Genomic DNA, 17,469 nt, shown 5'->3' with positions numbered 1-17,469 from the left:
AACAACACGGTCATCTCAGATTTTCAAAATATGCTTTTCAACCATAGCTACACAAGCATTTGTGTAAGAGTATTGATAGCAAGCATAGCATTAGCATAGCATTCAGCAGGCAACATTTTCACATAAACAAGAAAAGCATTCAAATAAAATAATTTACCTTTGAAGAACTTCGGATGTTTTCAATAAGGAGACTCTCAGTTAGATAGCAAATGTTCAGTTTTTCCAAAAAGATTACTTGTGTAGGAGAAATCGCTCCGTTTTGTTCATCACGTTTGGCTAAGAAAAAAATCAGAAAATGCAGTCTCTACAACGCCAAACTTTTTACCAAATTAACTCCATAATATCGACAGAAACATGGCAAACGTTGTTTAGAATCAATCCTCAAGGTGTTTTTCACATATCTATTCGATGATAAATCATTTGTGGCAGCTGTGTTTCACCTCGAAGCAAACGAAAAATTTGCACCTTGGGGAAACGACAGAAAGTCTAAATTCATTCGTGACCCATACACAGCCATATAAGGAGACATTGGAACACAGCACATTCAAAATCTGGGGCACTTCCTGTATGAAATTCCATCTTGGTTTCACCTGTAGCATTAGTTCTGTGGCACTCACAGACAATATCTTTGCAGTTTTGGAAACGTCAGAGTGTTTTCTTTCCAAAGCGGTCAATTTTCGTTACAAAATATCTTGTTTAAAACGGGAACGTTTTTTTATCCATAAATTAAAAGAGCGCCCCCTATATCCAAGAAGTTAAAGTCATTAAATGATAGAGAATTGAGTTGGAATCATGTACCGTATCGTTGTCTTCACGGTTAGTACTATCTCCAGGTCCATAATAATAATTCCATAATCATCAAGTGTTGCCAATGATGCTGATCTTCATTTTCATCATAGTGATTATTATCTTCAGATTGATCTTGAATTTATTCATGAACGTGTACCAAACAGAATCATGTTCCTTCAAACGTGTGTTGGTTTAGAAAATATAGGCCAGACCCCTGTCTGTGTGTGTGTGTGTGTGTGTGTGTGTGTGATGAAATCTGTCTGTGAGCTTTGTGTTTTCTTGTATTCTCCTTGTTGTTTCTGCATCTGTAGTGTCATCACTAAAGACAGACAGTTTGATTTACTTCCCCTGATGGGAGGTTGCAGGCCAGGCCGGAGCAGACGCTCCTTTCTGTCCTCCCTCATTTTAAACTTGGTGCACTTAACAGTTCTTTCACCTCCTTTAATGAATTCTTCAGTGTCTGTCTGAACTTACTAGACCCCAGGCTCTGACATAAATACTTTATAGAGCTGTCTTTTGAAGGCTGCTTGTCAGATTGTCCTGTGGACTGAGGGAAGAGAGTTCAGAGTTACAAGACTGGATCTTGTTCTTCTTCTGTCCTTTGATTGGATCTCCACATTCAAATACTGTCCTATTTGTGAATCTGAGATGATACACGGATGTATATTACCATTAACAACTAAGTCTTGAGTACAAGTTGCATTATAAATCACACAGTAGATTAGAATTCAAGCACAACAGGGAGTTTTATCGCTAAGATGTTTTTTCTTGTTTTACCTAAGTATCCACAGTGACAGTGACAATGAGGCCCAGAGGTCATGTGCTGTTAGACAGTACATTGGTGAGGTTGTTATCCTGTCGCCTTGGGGAGGAGGGGGTTAAAAATGTAAATCTTGCTCTGGGGGCTTGGTGCTGTGCGGGGGCCGGGTGGGTGGGAGGCCATGGTGCCCCCTGCTGGGGAAGTGGCACTTGGGCGGCTTTGTTGTGTCAGTGATGGGCTGTGGAGAACTCTCAGCTGGCAGCAGAACCAAGGGAGGCTCCCCAGCCTGCCAACTCTGCTCAATCAGAAGCTAGTGGGGATGTGGTCCTCCTCACACAGTGGTACACAGCCCTGACTCACCCTCTGCTTCATGCTGTCCTCTCTGCTCTCTGCTGCCACCACTGGGCAGGGAGATGTACAGCGGGGCAGGGGTAGATTCAGACCCGGTGAGGACCAGGGAACCCTGTGTCTTTCAGAATGTCCACACACAGATTGGGAGAAGAGGAGCTTGTTTTTCTCCCTGTTTCTTTCTTTCTCTCTCCTTTTTTCTCTTTCTATCTCTTCCCATCTCTCTTTCCTCTCACCCCCCTTCTCTCTTTCTATCTCTCTTATCTCTCCCCCTCCCCATCATTCTTCAGGCTTGTCCTTGAGCCATGGGCCAGTTTCATTTGTGAAACTGCAAGCGGCAACTCCCTCCTGACTCCCAGGGCCTAGAACATATGCACAGCTGGAGTTCTCTAGAATAGCCTCTCAAAGTAAATGTGCACTGGTACCTCAGAGGTCCAATTCTGCAGAGACACATGCAGAAGTACTCAACTCCAGAGAGACTCACTCGTGTTCAGTGCAGAAAGTTCACTTTTCTCTATTTAAGGGTAGATGAGATTACCAGTAAAAAACAGTACAAAATAAAGCCTGTTAAGGTGGTTGGAAACGAACACTAAAGCAATTCAATGCTGTTTAGACTCTCCTATAGTCTTAAGTGAGGGGCTGGTGTGGACTACATTTACATTTACATTTAAGTCATTTAGCAGACGCTCTTATCCAGAGCGACTTACAAATTGACTACATTGAGGAAGGTATTTATTATTTCATAGAGAACTTGGCTTTCTTTGTCTCGGTGCCTTAAAGATCTCAGTTTGTTGGAGAGTGGAAGCCTTTAGTAGTTTTCCTTTTGTCATCGCTTACGACCCAGAGAAAATGTTTTTGAATTTTCACACTAATTATCAGGCTTATACAGATCTCGATCCTTTCAAGATGTTAGACTGGGAAAAGATGTGTGTACAGTACAGCTGATTTAAATAATTGGTGTGGTTTACTTAAAAGTGTACCAGAGAAACATTCTGTTAATGGAATATTAAAAAGGAAGATAAACTGATCCTAACCTGCTAAACTCTGTCCTCTGAATTATGACTTCACAAACTGTTTACTGCCTGAAAACTAGTCGAAATGATCCTTTAAAGTTAAGGTTGGCCAATGTTGTTTACAGCTACACACATGAAAGACTGCAGAGTAAGCTTGGCAATTCATACTTGGATATTATTCTCAACATGGCACTAGAACTGTGAAACATCTAGACAGAGCTTTATCATTATGAAACAAATACCCTTTTCACACTATGTTCCTGACCTAACCCAAACTGTGAAACATCTAGACAGAGCTTTATCATTATGAAACAAATACCCTTTTCACACTATGGTCCTGACCTAACCCAAACTGTGAAACATCTAGACAGAGCTTTATCATTATGAAACAAATACCCTTTTCACACTATGGTCCTGACCTAACCCAAACTGTGAAACATCTAGACAGAGTTTTATCATTATGAAACAAATACCCTTTTCACACTATGGTCCTGACCTAACCCAAACTGTGAAACATCTAGACAGAGCTTTATCATTATGAAACAAATACCCTTTTCACACTATGGTCCTGACCTAACCCAAACTGTGAAACATCTAGACAGAGCTTTATCATTATGAAACAAATACCCTTTTCACACTATGGTCCTGACCTAACCCAAACTGTGAAACATCTAGACAGAGCTTTATCATTATGAAACAAATACCCTTTTCACACTATGGTCCTGACCTAACCCAAACTGTGAAACATCTAGACAGAGCTTTATCATTATGAAACAAATACCCTTTTCACACTATGGTCCTGACCTAACCCAAACTGTGAAACATCTAGACAGAGCTTTATCATTATGAAACAAATACCCTTTTCACACTATGGTCCTGACCTAACCCAAACTGTGAAACATCTAGACAGAGCTTTATCATTATGAAACAAATACCCTTTTCACACTATGGTCCTGACCTAACCCAAACTGTGAAACATCTAGACAGAGCTTTATCATTATGAAACAAATACCCTTTTCACACTATGGTCCTGACCTAACCCAAACTGTGCTGGCACAGATGTTTTGCTTTGTCCTTTTAGCATGGTTCCAACAACTATGGTGGATGTGGAACCAGGCCAGCTTGGTTTGGTTCGGCTCAGCTTGGTTCAGTAGTATGAAAAGCCTTTTCTGACTGGGATTTGGGGAGATCAGCGTGTATTAATGTTGGAGTCCTTCTGTCTGTGTGTGACCCTAAGCTAAGAAGTTTGGCGTGTCAGAGGTTCCTATGGAGGCTGTGAACTTCATCTCCCACGCTACCCAGTCCCGACTCCGCACTGTGCTGGAGAAGGTCTCCTCCATCGCACAGCACAGGATGGACGGTGGTAAAGTAAGTAGATGTGCCAGAGACAGACATACCTATGAGGAGGTGGGCGCTTTTTACACTTAAGTGATAAGCACCATAGCACAGTTTCCACATAAACATATTCTTCAGAACTTGAAAAATACCTGCTAGATCTTTTTCAGGCCTCTGTCTGGCACACCAGCATGGGTGACATTAACTTTTAGCCTTGAATATAGCAATGGAACCACATTTAATTGGGTTTCAATAAAGTCAATTCAACTCTGCTCCTTGTAAAAGAAAGAAAGCAAAAAACATAGCAACTTTGAAAAGCTGTTTTCCTGTTTGTATGTGAGGCAGAGGAGAGGGGTGGTGGGCTACAGCTGTCCCTGTCTTGTTTTGTCTTTTTTGCGGTTTGTAAATGAGGCGTGTTAGATGCGTGAAGTCTCCTCGTCTCTGTGAAGCCACTCTGTTGACATCAGCGAAAAACCAACCCGGGCGGGCGGCCTGAAAGAGCGAGCACGGCTCGACTGAGTTACGGAGGAGGGGAGGAGTGCAGGCTCAGCTCTGAACAAAGGAGGGAGGAAGGATGAGAGAGACGTGCGCGTGGTGACAAACCCTCAGATGTCACTCTACTCTGTGCTCTGCTCTGCTACCCAGCTCCTCACATCGCCACAGAGAGGGAGATAGAGTGAGAGAAACTGATAAAGGGTGTTGGGGAGAACAGAGAGACAGAGACACACACAGGGAATAAACAATTGTCATATTAACTTTTTGATGACCCACAAACTTTGTTTTCCTTCTGAAACTTGTCTCATCTTCCCATCTCCCAAGTGCAGAACAACATATTTAACACAACGAGAAGCAGTGATACCTGTAAACAAAGAAAAGTTGTGATTAGTTATCCAAACTGGCGGTTGTAAGAAACGAGGTGTCTAAAGTTGTAGTAATATGTTTATCCAAACTTGTGGTTGAAATGAGATCTTCTTAGTATCTTAAGTTATTTTTCCTCCTCTCACTCTCTTTTCTTTCTTTCCCTCTCTGTCTCTCTGCAGGATGAGGAGTGGTTTGAGCAGTCGGCAGGCGTGCGGTCGCAACTAAAGTTCTTTGAGCAGCTGGAGAGGATAGAGAAGCAGAGGAAGGATGAACAGGAGAGAGATCCTACTCAAAGCAGCTAAAGTAAGTCTAGTCGCCTTCTTGTTATAAAGGCATATATCCCTTTTAGTTACAACCACACAGTCATGGAAGTGTTTTCACATTCCATCCTGATCCCGTGCTTCTACACCTGCATTGCTTGCTGTTTGGGGTTTTAGTCTGGTTTTCTGTACAGCACTTTGAGATATTTTGAGAAGGGCTATATAAATACATTTGATTTGATTTGATTTAGCCCAATTTAGCAATACGCTGAAATCTTACCAGTTTCAGTTTCCCCATTTCTAAGCCTACCTCATACACCATGAAGTCCAGTGTAGGGACTAGAGGTTGACTGATTAATCTGAATGGCCGATTAATTAGGGCCGATTTCAAGTTTTCACAACAATCGGAAATCGGTATTTTAGGCGGCGATTTTACATTTTTTTATACCTTTATTTAATCTTTATTTAACTGGGTACGTCAGTTAAGAACACATTCTTATTTTCAATGACGGCCTAGGAACAGTGGGTTAACTGCCTTGTTCAGGGGCAGAACGACAGATTTTCACCTTGTCAGCTTGGGGGTCCAATCTTGCAACCTTAACTAGTCCAATAACGACCTGCCTCTCTCTCGTTGCACTCCACAAGGAGTTACGCGAATGCAGTAAACCAAGGTAAGTTGCTAGCTAGCATTTAACTTATCTTATAAAAACAATCAATCATAATCACTAGTTAACTACACATGGTTGATGATATTACTAGATATTATCTAGCGTGTCCTGCGTTGCATATAATCTGACTGAGCATACAAGTGTCTGACTGAGAGGTGGTAGGCAGAAGCAGGCGCGTAAACATTCATTCAAACAGCACTTTCGTGCGTTTTGCCAGCAGCTCTTTGTTGTGGGTCAAGCATTGCTCTGTTTATGACTTCAAGCCTATCAACTCCCGAGATGAGGCTGGTGTAACCGAAGTGAAATGGCTAGCTAGTTAGCGCACGCTAATTGTAGTTGTGTTGTTGGTTCGATGCCAGGGAGGAGCGAGGAGAGGGACAGAAGCTATACTGTTACACTGGCAATACTAAAGTGCCTATAAGAACATCCAATAGTCAAAGGTTAATGAAATACAAATGGTATAGAGGGAAATTAGTCCTATAATTCCTATAATAACTACAACCTAAAACTTCTTACCTGGGAATATTGAAGACTCACGTTCAAAGGAACCAACACCTTTCATATGTTCTCATGTTCTGAGCAAGGAACTGAAACGTTAGATTTCTTACATGGCACATATTTTACATGGAACATATTGCACTTTTACTTTCTTCTCCAACACTTTGTTTTTGCATTATTTAAACCAAATTGAACATGTTTCATTATATATTTGAGGCTAAATTGATTTTATTGATGTATTATATTAAGTTAAAATAAGTGTTCATTCAGTATTGTTGTAACTGTCATTATTACAAAAAATATATATATATTTTTAAATCGTCCGATTAATCGGTATCGGCTTTTATGGTCCTCCAATAATCGGTATCGATGTTGAAAAATCATAATCGGTCGGCCTCTAGTAGGGACTGTAGCTCTGTTGCTATTGTGTGTGTTACTTGTGTGCGAGGTGGTGTGTAAGGTGGTGTGTAAGGTAGTGTGTAAGGTAGTGTGTGAGGTGGTGTGTGTAGGTAGTGTGTAAGGTAGTGTGTAAGGTAGTGTGTGAGGTGGTGTGTAAGGTAGTGTGTAAGGTAGTGTGTAAGGTAGTGTGTGAGGTGGTGTGTAAGGTGGTGTGTAAGGTGGTGTGTAGGTAGTGTGTAAGGTAGTGTGTGAGGTGGTGTGTAGGTAGTGTGTAAGGTAGTGTGTAAGGTAGTGTGTGAGGTGGTGTGTAAGGTAGTGTGTGAGGTGGTGTGTGAGGTGGTGTGTAAGGTGGTGTGTAAGGTGGTGTGTAAGGTAGTGTGTGAGATGGTGTGTACCTAGGATAGGGTAAGTAAGGGTAAGTAATCCTTCTCACCCCCCCCAAAAAAAAAAAAAAAGATTTAGATGCAAGTGGCTGTTCCACTGGATGTCATAAGGTGTATGCACCGATTTGTAAGTCGCTCTGGATAAGAGCGTCTGCTAAATGACTTAAATGTAATGTAAATGTGTAAGGTGGTGTGTGAGGTGGTGTGTAAGGTGGTGTGTAAGGTAGTGTGTAAGGTAGTGTGTGAGGTGGTCTGTAAGGTGGTGTGTAAGGTGGTGTGTAAGGTAGTGTGTAAGGTAGTGTGTGAGGTGGTGTGTAAGGTGGTGTGTAAGGTGGTGTGTAAGGTGGTGTGTAAGGTAGTGTGTGAGGTGGTGTGTAAGGTAGTGTGTAAGGTAGTGTGTAAGGTAGTGTGTGAGGTGGTGTGTAAGGTGGTGTGTAAGGTAGTGTGTAAGGTAGTGTGTAAGGTAGTGTGTAAGGTAGTGTGTAAGGTGGTGTGTAAGGTGGTGTGTGAGGTGGTGTGTAAGGTGGTGTGTAAGGTAGTGTGTAAGGTAGTGTGTGAGGTGGTGTGTAAGGTGGTGTGTAAGGTGGTGTGTAAGGTGGTGTGTAAGGTGGTGTGTAAGGTAGTGTGTAAGGTGGTGTGTAAGGTAGTGTGTGAGGTGGTGTGTAAGGTAGTGTGTAAGGTAGTGTGTAAGGTAGTGTGTGAGGTGGTGTGTAAGGTGGTGTGTAAGGTAGTGTGTAAGGTAGTGTGTGAGGTGGTGTGTAAGGTGGTGTGTAAGGTGGTGTGTAAGGTGGTCTGTAAGGTGGTGTGTAAGGTGGTGTGTAAGGTAGTGTGTAAGGTAGTGTGTAAGGTAGTAGTGTAAGGTAGTGTGTAAGGTGGTGTGTAAGGTGGTGTGTAAGGTGGTGTGTAAGGTGGTGTGTAAGGTAGTGTGTGAGGTGGTGTGTAAGGTAGTGTGTAAGGTAGTGTGTAAGGTAGTGTGTGAGGTGGTGTGTAAGGTGGTGTGTAAGGTGGTGTGTAAGGTGGTCTGTAAGGTGGTGTGTAAGGTGGTGTGTAAGGTAGTGTGTAAGGTAGTGTGTAAGGTAGTGTGTAAGGTAGTGTGTAAGGTGGTGTGTAAGGTGGTGTGTAAGGTAGTGTGTGAGGTGGTGTGTAAGGTAGTGTGTGAGGTAGTGTGTGAGGTGGTGTGTAAGGTGGTGTGTAAGGTGGTGTGTAAGGTGGTGTGTAAGGTAGTGTGTGAGGTGGTGTGTAAGGTGGTGTGTAAGGTGGTCTGTAAGGTGGTGTGTAAGGTGGTGTGTGAGGTGGTGTGTAAGGTGGTGTGTAAGGTAGTGTGTAAGGTAGTGTGTGAGGTGGTGTGTAAGGTGGTGTGTAAGGTGGTCTGTAAGGTGGTGTGTAAGGTAGTGTGTAAGGTGGTGTGTAAGGTAGTGTGTAAGGTAGTGTGTAAGGTAGTGTGTAAGGTGGTGTGTAAGGTAGTGTGTAAGGTAGTGTGTGAGGTGGTGTGTAAGGTGGTGTGTAAGGTAGTGTGTAAGGTAGTGTGTGAGGTGGTGTGTAAGGTGGTGTGTAAGGTGGTGTGTAAGGTAGTGTGTAAGGTAGTGTGTGAGGTGGTGTGTAAGGTAGTGTGTAAGGTAGTGTGTAAGGTGGTGTGTGAGGTGGTGTGTAAGGTAGTGTGTAAGGTGGTGTGTAAGGTAGTGTGTAAGGTAGTGTGTGAGGTGGTGTGTAAGGTAGTGTGTAAGGTAGTGTGTAAGGTGGTGTGTAAGGTGGTGTGTAAGGTGGTGTGTAAGGTAGTGTGTAAGGTAGTGTGTGAGGTGGTGTGTAAGGTGGTGTCTAAGGTGGTGTGTAAGGTGGTGTGTAAGGTGGTGTGTAAGGTAGTGTGTGAGGTAGTGTGTAAGGTGGTGTGTAAGGTAGTGTGTAAGGTAGTGTTTAGCTGTGGTGTGGTGTGTGTTCCTTGTCAGTGTCTAGGCAGTGTGGTGTCCTCGCTGTTCCTGCCCAGGCCCTAGCTAACAGATGAAACCGAGTGCGCCCTCCGTAGTGTGACCTCAGTGTGTTCTCCCGCCCCTCGCTCTAGGGCTCCTTTGTCCTCTCATTGTCCCCAACACAACAAGCAGAGGAACCACTGTGGAACTCTATACATTCCTCTGATCTGATCCTCCTCACATACCCGCTGACATGCCCAGAGCTAAAAGCGTGTCATGTCAGCCATCTCAATACTCAGGAGAACCAGCTTCAGCAGTAGTGGGCAGGAGAGCCTCAGAGAGCCTTACAGAGTCTCAGAACAGATGAATTGCATCTAGGCAGTCTCTGCACACTCATGTGTGTCCATCCAGTCACACTCAGGCTGTTGATACTGGTGTAAACACTTCTTGCACACACTTAACTTGTATAAGATTGTGAAATGACTTGAATACGTTCTCACATACTTCATACAATCTATCAAATAAGACAGGTACATAATTCATTAGACATACAGTATGATGTGAAGGTCCAATACTGTCACCACCAACAGAATGTGTTTTGAAGGGAAATGCCCCACGGTGAGACATTAGAGAGAAGCTTGCTTCATTTAATACATCTTCAACAGAGACAATGTCCCACAGCTGATTGCATTATCACTTCCTGTGTTAACAGCATTGTTATGGTCTGGCCCTGCCTGCCATGCAGGACATTAGAAACATTCAGACTGATGAACAATGACCCGCCTTGCCGCTGTTATAGTTGGTAATTAGGAAACTACTGCCTTGACAGCAAAGCTGTTAATTAAGCACCAAGCTTTATTTTGTTATTTTAAAAAGATGCAATCTCAGGGTCTAACTGTAAGTGTCTTTAGAAGGAGTATATGACAGTAAGTTTTACTAAACACAAAATCTTTAGTATAACTGTATAGCTAATATGCAATATGTGTTGTCTGGCCTCATTATTATGTAATAGGATGGTGGCACATTAATTCATCTGACTTGTCCATTTCCACTATACACTTCCTACAGTATATTTCACTCTCTAACTGATGTATTCAAACAGTATAGTGAGGGTGGATCCAGCACCCAGCCACTGTACTGTTATGAGAGAGAGAGGGAGGGGGGGTCAGGACAGCTGGGCTGACAGAGGTGATATAAAGTATGTCAGTACCACCATGGCCCTTTGTAAACAGTCCATCTTTGTCCCTGTTTTCTCCCCGCTGATGGCCAGGCTCCACGCTGGGGCTCCCTTATAATTTGACCTCTCAAATAAGAATCTACTAAAATAATCCCCTCCTCCGTCCATTTAAAATATGACTCAGGTCTTCAGGGATGCTCCGGCCGACTGGAGGGCAAATGCAGTCGTTTTAGTTGAGACACCGACCAGTACGTGAACCGCCTGATATATTTAAAGCCAATTAGCAAGGAGCAGGGCAAGACGACTGCATCTGTTCATGAGGTAGTGAGGGAAGGAGGGATGGAGGGAGGGAGGGAGGGAGCCAGGGCACGGGTAGCTAGACTCTTGCTTTCCAGCACCACTGAAGGCAAATAGCATTTGATTGCTTATAGTAGAAAAAATAAACATCGGGAGGAGCATCACGTTCAGAGATATTAATGAGGTAGTCTTTAACACCACTGGGATGACCATGCTCTTAGAGAGGTTAGGCAATGTTAAAGACACATTGGACCATTACTAGTCACATCCCTAACCTTCATTCAAGCTAAATTAATTTATGCTAGTTAAACAGGAAGTCATTTTTTAATATAATTATTCCCATTGCTATGGCAGGGGGCAGCACTGTTAGCTGCCTGTATTACCATAGTATAGACGAAGACCTACAGGTCGAAACGTTGTACAATAAAACTACGGGAGCATTCAACAGTGTATCTATCTTTCTTTCATAGACTCATAGGAAAAGTACACTGCGTCGCTGATAGCTACAGTAGGCTAGTACTGTGTTAGTGTGGTGATCTGGCAGGGTGCCACTAACAGTGAGCTTTTAGAAGAGTCCCTGTATGGTTAATTGGAAGCCCTGTGGTTAACAGCTCACACAGACAGGTACAAGCTGCACAGGCAGCTCAGCTCTCACTGACTAATTACAGTGGCTCCAGTACTGTGGACTCTGGTCCTGACTCCAGAGAGATACGCACGCATGTACGCATGTACGCATGTACGCATGTACACGCACACACACACACACACACACACACACACACACACACACACACACACACACACACACACACACACACACACACACACACACACACACACACACACACACACACACACACACACACACACACACACACACACACACACACACACACACACACACACACACACACACACACACACACACAGCAATGGCACTGGAACAAAAGAGGGACAGAGTGCCAGTGACTTTCTGAGTTTGAGCACATTCTCCCAGCCCTGTGTGCTCTGCTGGCTCGTGCAGAATTTTTAATAACCTCTTTTGATTAGAATCTCCCTCCAGCAGCTTATTTACGGTGGGATTTGGTGCAGGTTTAAAGGGCACTGGCCTTGGGCGCTCAATTGCACTTCTATGAATCAAATACGATGTCCTTGACACCTTGTATCCTGTTCCCATTTTGTACTATTTTTGTGCTGGCTGCAACAGATGAGGGGTCCTTAAACCAGCTGTTAACCTGTGTCCCCCAACTCTGCAGAGTCGCTCCAGGCAAGAGGACCCAGAGCAGGCTCGGCTGAAACAAAAAGCTAAGGAGGTAAGCGCTGTGCTGGAGATCATTACCCTTGACATTTTCCCAAGACTTCAACATATAAATGTTTCATGCCTCGCTACATATGTAATGCCATTTAAAGGTCTGACTTAAAAAGTTGTAGGAATTATTTGTGCTGATTTATGTCTGCCTCGTTTGGAAAAGTGGTTATAGAACAGAGACACCACACCAAAGAGATCCTCCTCCTCTTTTCTCTCTCTCTCTCTCTCTCTTTTCTGGCTCCCGATAACATTTTGGAGACTGCTGTTCATTGTGCATGGCTCTTTCAAAGAGATAGATTGGGGAGCATATCAGTGTTGTGAGTACCGGTTTAATATTCACCATAGCACTTTCTGTAGAGCCATTTGCATTGTAAAAGCTGATCGAAAAATGTTTACTGTCACAGTTATGTATACATTTTGGTTTAAAACTTTGAAATGGCTTTGGCACTGTAGGCGCACAAATGGGAAATATAAAAAATAAAGTAGGAAGCTACTGTGCTTATTTGTTAAATTGTACAGCTACAGTGTCTTCAGAAAGTATTCATACCCCTTGACTTATTCCACATTTTGTTGTTACTGCCTGAATTCAAAATTGATTAAATATAATGTTTTTCTCATCCATCTGCACACAATATCCAATAATGACAAAAGTGAAAACGGGTTTTAGAATAGTTTTCAAATGTATTGAAAATTAAATACAGAAATATCTCATTTACATAAGTATTCTCACCCATGACTCAATACTTTGTAGAAGCACCTGACAGAGATTACAGCTGTGAGTCTTTCTGAGTAAGTCTCTAAGAGCTTTCCACACCTTAATTGCGCAACAATTTCCCATTATTATTTTCAAAATTCTCAAAGCTCTGTCAAATTGGTTATTGATCATTGCTTTAGAACCATTTTCAGGTCTTGCCATAGATTTTCAAGTAGATTTAAGTCAAAAGTTTAACTTGGCCTCTCAGTCACTGTCTTCTTGGTAAGCAACTCCAGTGTATATTTGGCCTTGTGTTTTACGTTATTGTCCTACTGAAAGGTGAATTAATCTCCCAGTGTCTGGTGGAAAGCAGACTGAACCAGATTTCCTCTAGGATTTTGCCTGTGCTTAGCTCCATTTTATTTATTTTTTATCCTGAAAAACTCACAAGTCCTTAGCAATTACAAGCATACCCATAACATGATGCAGCCACCACAATGCTTGGAAATATGGATAGTGGTAGTCAGTAATGTGTTGTATTGGATTTGCAGCAAACATAACATTTTGTATTCAGGACAAAATGTTAATTTCTTTGCCACATTTTTTGCGGTATTACTTTAGTGCCTTTGGAATATTTTTTATTCTGTACATGCTTCCTTCTTTTCACTCTGTAAATTAGGTTAATATTTAGGAGTAACTACAATGTTGTTGATCCATCCTCAGTTTTCTCCTATCACAGCCATTAAACTCTGTAACTGTTATAAAGTCGCCATTGGCCTCATGGTGAAATCCCTGATCGGTTTCCTTCCTCTCATTGGTCTTTGTGGTTTAATCTGTGTTTGAAATGCACTGCTTGACTGACGGATCTTACAGATAATTGTAAGTGTGGGTTACAGAGATGAGGTAGTCATTCCAAAATCATGTTAAACACTATTATTGTATGCAATTTTTACTCCTGAACTTATTTAGGCTTACCATAACGAAGGGGTTGAATACTTATTGACTCAAGACATTTCAGCTTTTCATGTGTAAAAAATTATATTCTAAAAGCATAATTACACTTTCACATTATGGGCTATCGTGGGTAGGCCAGTAACCAAATAAATCTCAATTTAATACATTTTAAATTTACGATGTAACACAACAGAACGTGGAAAAAGTTAAGGAGTGTGAATACTTTCTGAATGCACTGTAGACCATGATAGATCTCTAGCAACATAGAGCTGCTTAGCCCCATTTCAATTGGGTCCATACTAGTGTACCACTTAGTATGAAGCAATGTATTGGACATGCATTCCAAGTGGTATGCTATGGACATTAGAATGGGGATCTTCTCTCCTCTCCACTCTGCTCTCTGTAAAGAGATCTTACACTACCACCACACCAGTGTGTGGTGAAGGGATGCCTTTCATTGGCTCTGTTCATTCGTTTAGAACCTTGAGACTAGAGCTCAGCCTCCCCATAAGCCCTAGCTGCATATGCAAATGAAGCAGTGTAATAGGCTGTGCTGCGATAGGTTCGCCCCCGGGGTGGTGTGATCTCCTCCCCGTTAAGTGGCAGGCCGCTCATCATCTCGATGGAGCCAGATTATCTTCTGAGAAAGAAACGTGGCACGCGCACATTCTCATTTTCATTTTAGAATTTCAGAAGGAGCAGAGGGAGGGGGGTTGGGGGGTGAAATTGTTACTTTATGTAATGTTCAGTGCGACAGTCAGCGATGACACCAGTACAGGGGGAATTTTTTTTCTACGTTTTTTCTTCCCCCCTTCTCTCTTTTTTTGCTTAATGGCCGTCGTTTCTCAGTCCTGTGCCTCTCTGGTTTTCATCACCTGACTAGCTCAAGGGGACAGAGCTAGCTGTTTGTGTCACCACGGTTACCGCAGAGGGAGTCTGTCGGTGGCGGCTCCTTGTTCAGCACATCTGCACAAATTTCATCAGGATAATGAGGCTGAGCTGCTCTTCCAGGTGACTGATGGACGAGTGGACAATCCTGCCAACCCTCTTTCCGAAAATAATTTTCTATGACAGTTATATACTTGTTCCAAGAAATGTGTTTGAAATTGAGTTGGCGCTGATTTGTTTGTAAAGGCAGGTGTGGTATATGGGGAGGAACAGGGAGGTGTTGGGGAACTTTATTGAGGTGCTTACAGGTGAATTACACCCAGTCAGAGTGGGATGATAGAGACACACTACTCTGGTAGTGTGATGGCAGCCTTGGCCCCATGTGGCCTCTATCAGACCTCTCTAGTTTCCACCTCAACCTAATCCATCCCCCTTCCCCGTCAGCCTTCAGTACCGCCCAGGCAGATAGCAAAGGCATAAGGCCAAATGTGTGTAGCGCCCCTGTTTCCTCCATTCAGAAACATTCGCCCCAAAGGTCAGATGGGCTATTTTAGAAATGCCCCCAGTGAAAATCAATGGCCAAAATGAGTATTCCTCATTTCTTTATTTTTGGTCTGGTCTGTGTGCTCTGTCTGAAATCCCACTGAGGCAGGAGGCGAGGCAGTGCCTAATCATCAGGTCCTCTCAGCACTGAGAGAGGGATGGGGGTGGGAGTGGACCAGACCTACATACATCACAGTGTCAGACACACAGACACACTGCGGCCATAGATTCATCATCAGAACTCCATCTGGAGGCAGTGAGAGGAGAGAGGAAGACTCTCTCTGGTCTAAACTCATCATCCCCAGGACCTCACATCCCACTGGGCACATCACATCATTTCAACGTGGATAATATATAATATAATAATATATAATAATATATGCCATTTAGCAGACGCTTTTATCCAAAGCGACTTACAGTCATGTGTGCATACATTCTACGTATGGGTGGTCCCGGAATCGAACCCACTACCCTGGCGTTACAAGCGCCATGCTCTACCAACTGTGCTACAGAAGGACCACATCACTCTGGATAACTTGGTAATATTTGGTGAGGTGTTGATCAATGAGATTACAACCTATATTCACCCAGTCAAAAAGACAGCCAAAAGTTAATTGATTTTCCAATGTGGTATCACTCTGCTTTCAACCATCTAAAAGCACAACCACATTCCAATGGAAAAACAATGTCTTATTTTTAGTTGTCACCCAAAGTACAGTATCACTGTTCAACCATTTAAAAGCACAACTAGCACAACTGTCAGATATTTTGTTTTGTATTAATACAACCGATTAATGTGTTATCACTGTGCAGAACCAAACAACCTGGGCTGCAATTGAAATTACATAAAAAAAATATATGGTGCAAGTGATCAATAGTCTTCGACATTATTAAAGCAATTGTAAAAATCTCCACAAACCTGCAGCGACCTATGCATTATTTTTATGAATACATAGAAGACATTTTTAGTTACAGTAACCTCAATGAGGCCATGGATGTGTTACTCATTTTAAGGTTTAATGTTACATTAGCTTGTAAGATATTTAAATATATGTAGGCTATTACAACAGTATTACAACAGTAATTTTGAGTTGTGGTTGGTTGACAACGCAAACAACATCAACATTTGAAGGAGATGTATCTACTGCTTGAATAGTTTCATCTGAACCACCTCCCATTCTTTAACTTTTTTTGGGGGGGGGGGAGTTCGGAATTCAGCATACTGTATCATTTGTTAACTTGTCAACAAGTTAATAGGCTAAATGTATCGTATTTCAGAAGTGATATTGAAATGTGTTTGCTTGTCAATGCAATCACATAATAACATTTGAAGGAGATTTATCTTCTGTTGGATAGTTTCTTCTCTGTGCCGCTAATGTAGTCTGGCTTTAATTCCAGTTTGTCTACAAATGTCACGCCCTGGCCATAGAGGGCTTTTTATTCTCTATTTTGGTTAGGCCAGAGGTGTGACTAGGGTGGGCGTTCTAGTTTCTTTATTTATATGTTTTGGCTGGCTATGGTTCTCAATCAGGGCCAGCTGTCTATCGTTGTCTCTGATTGGGAATCATACTTAGGCAGCCTTTTTTCCCACCTGTGTTTTGTGGGTAGTTGTTTTCTGTATAGTTTATGCACCTTTACAGAACTGTTTCGTTTTTCCCACTTTATTTTGTTCAAGTGTTTTGGTTAATAATCATGAACACTTACCACTCTGCGTTTTTGGTCCGATCCTCATTACGTCGAGAGCCGTGACAACCAATTAATAATTGATATGTTGGTTTACGTCTCCATCTCAACCAAAAATCTAAGTGAAAGAAAAGGACTAAATCAAATCAAACTTGAAATGCACTTTAAATAAAGTTTGATGTGATTTAGTCCTATTCTTTAACTGATTTGGTCACGTTTATTTTGCTCTGTTAAACCTGCCCTTTGGAATGACTTGATAGCAACAGTGAATCTGTTTTGTTTTTAAGTGGAGATCTCTCAACAATCGTTCTCACGATATCACATTGGTAAAGGTCAGTGACAAATATCAAAGTTTATCAGGGCTGGGCTCAGTTAAAACCCTGGAAGGGAGACCAAAGGGTACCTGTAGATAGATCAATTCTCTAGTAGGAGGTGCTGCCCAGCCTATAGTTTTTGTCTGAAAGTGGATATAACGTTGAAGATCTGACGTAGTTTTAAAGGTACAAATTCTACATATTTTATACAAGGTTTGTCTATGTTGCAATTTGGTTACCATGATGACATAATCCTGTGGTTGAAATGTTACCCTCAAAATAAGAGTTGATGACGTTTTTCAAATTCAATGTATTTTTATTTTCCACATAGATTCCACATCACAATACGTTGACAAATAACGTTGAAACAACGTTTATTCAACCAGTGTGTT

General features: G+C 42.2%; 1 protein-coding gene across 1 annotated transcript in view; it reads left to right on the top strand.

Moving 5' to 3' along the window:
* The window catches only part of LOC118381007 (transcription initiation factor TFIID subunit 4-like), a 72,703-nt gene extending 59,145 nt beyond the window's left edge, over positions 1-13,558 (top strand). The window contains exons 10-12 of the mRNA XM_052508651.1: positions 4,148-4,278; positions 5,286-5,409; positions 11,949-13,558. Of these exons, the coding sequence (XP_052364611.1) occupies positions 4,148-4,278; positions 5,286-5,408 (254 nt within the window). The 3' untranslated portion in view covers position 5,409; positions 11,949-13,558. The remainder of the gene's footprint in view (positions 1-4,147; positions 4,279-5,285; positions 5,410-11,948) is intronic.
* Positions 13,559-17,469: the final 3,911 nt, after the last annotated feature.

This window comes from Oncorhynchus keta, unplaced genomic scaffold, assembly GCF_023373465.1.
Source record: "Oncorhynchus keta strain PuntledgeMale-10-30-2019 unplaced genomic scaffold, Oket_V2 Un_contig_37_pilon_pilon, whole genome shotgun sequence".
Lineage (NCBI taxonomy): Eukaryota > Metazoa > Chordata > Actinopteri > Salmoniformes > Salmonidae > Oncorhynchus > Oncorhynchus keta.
Note: the sequence above shows the minus strand (reverse complement) of the source record. Positions and strands in the feature narration are given on the sequence as shown.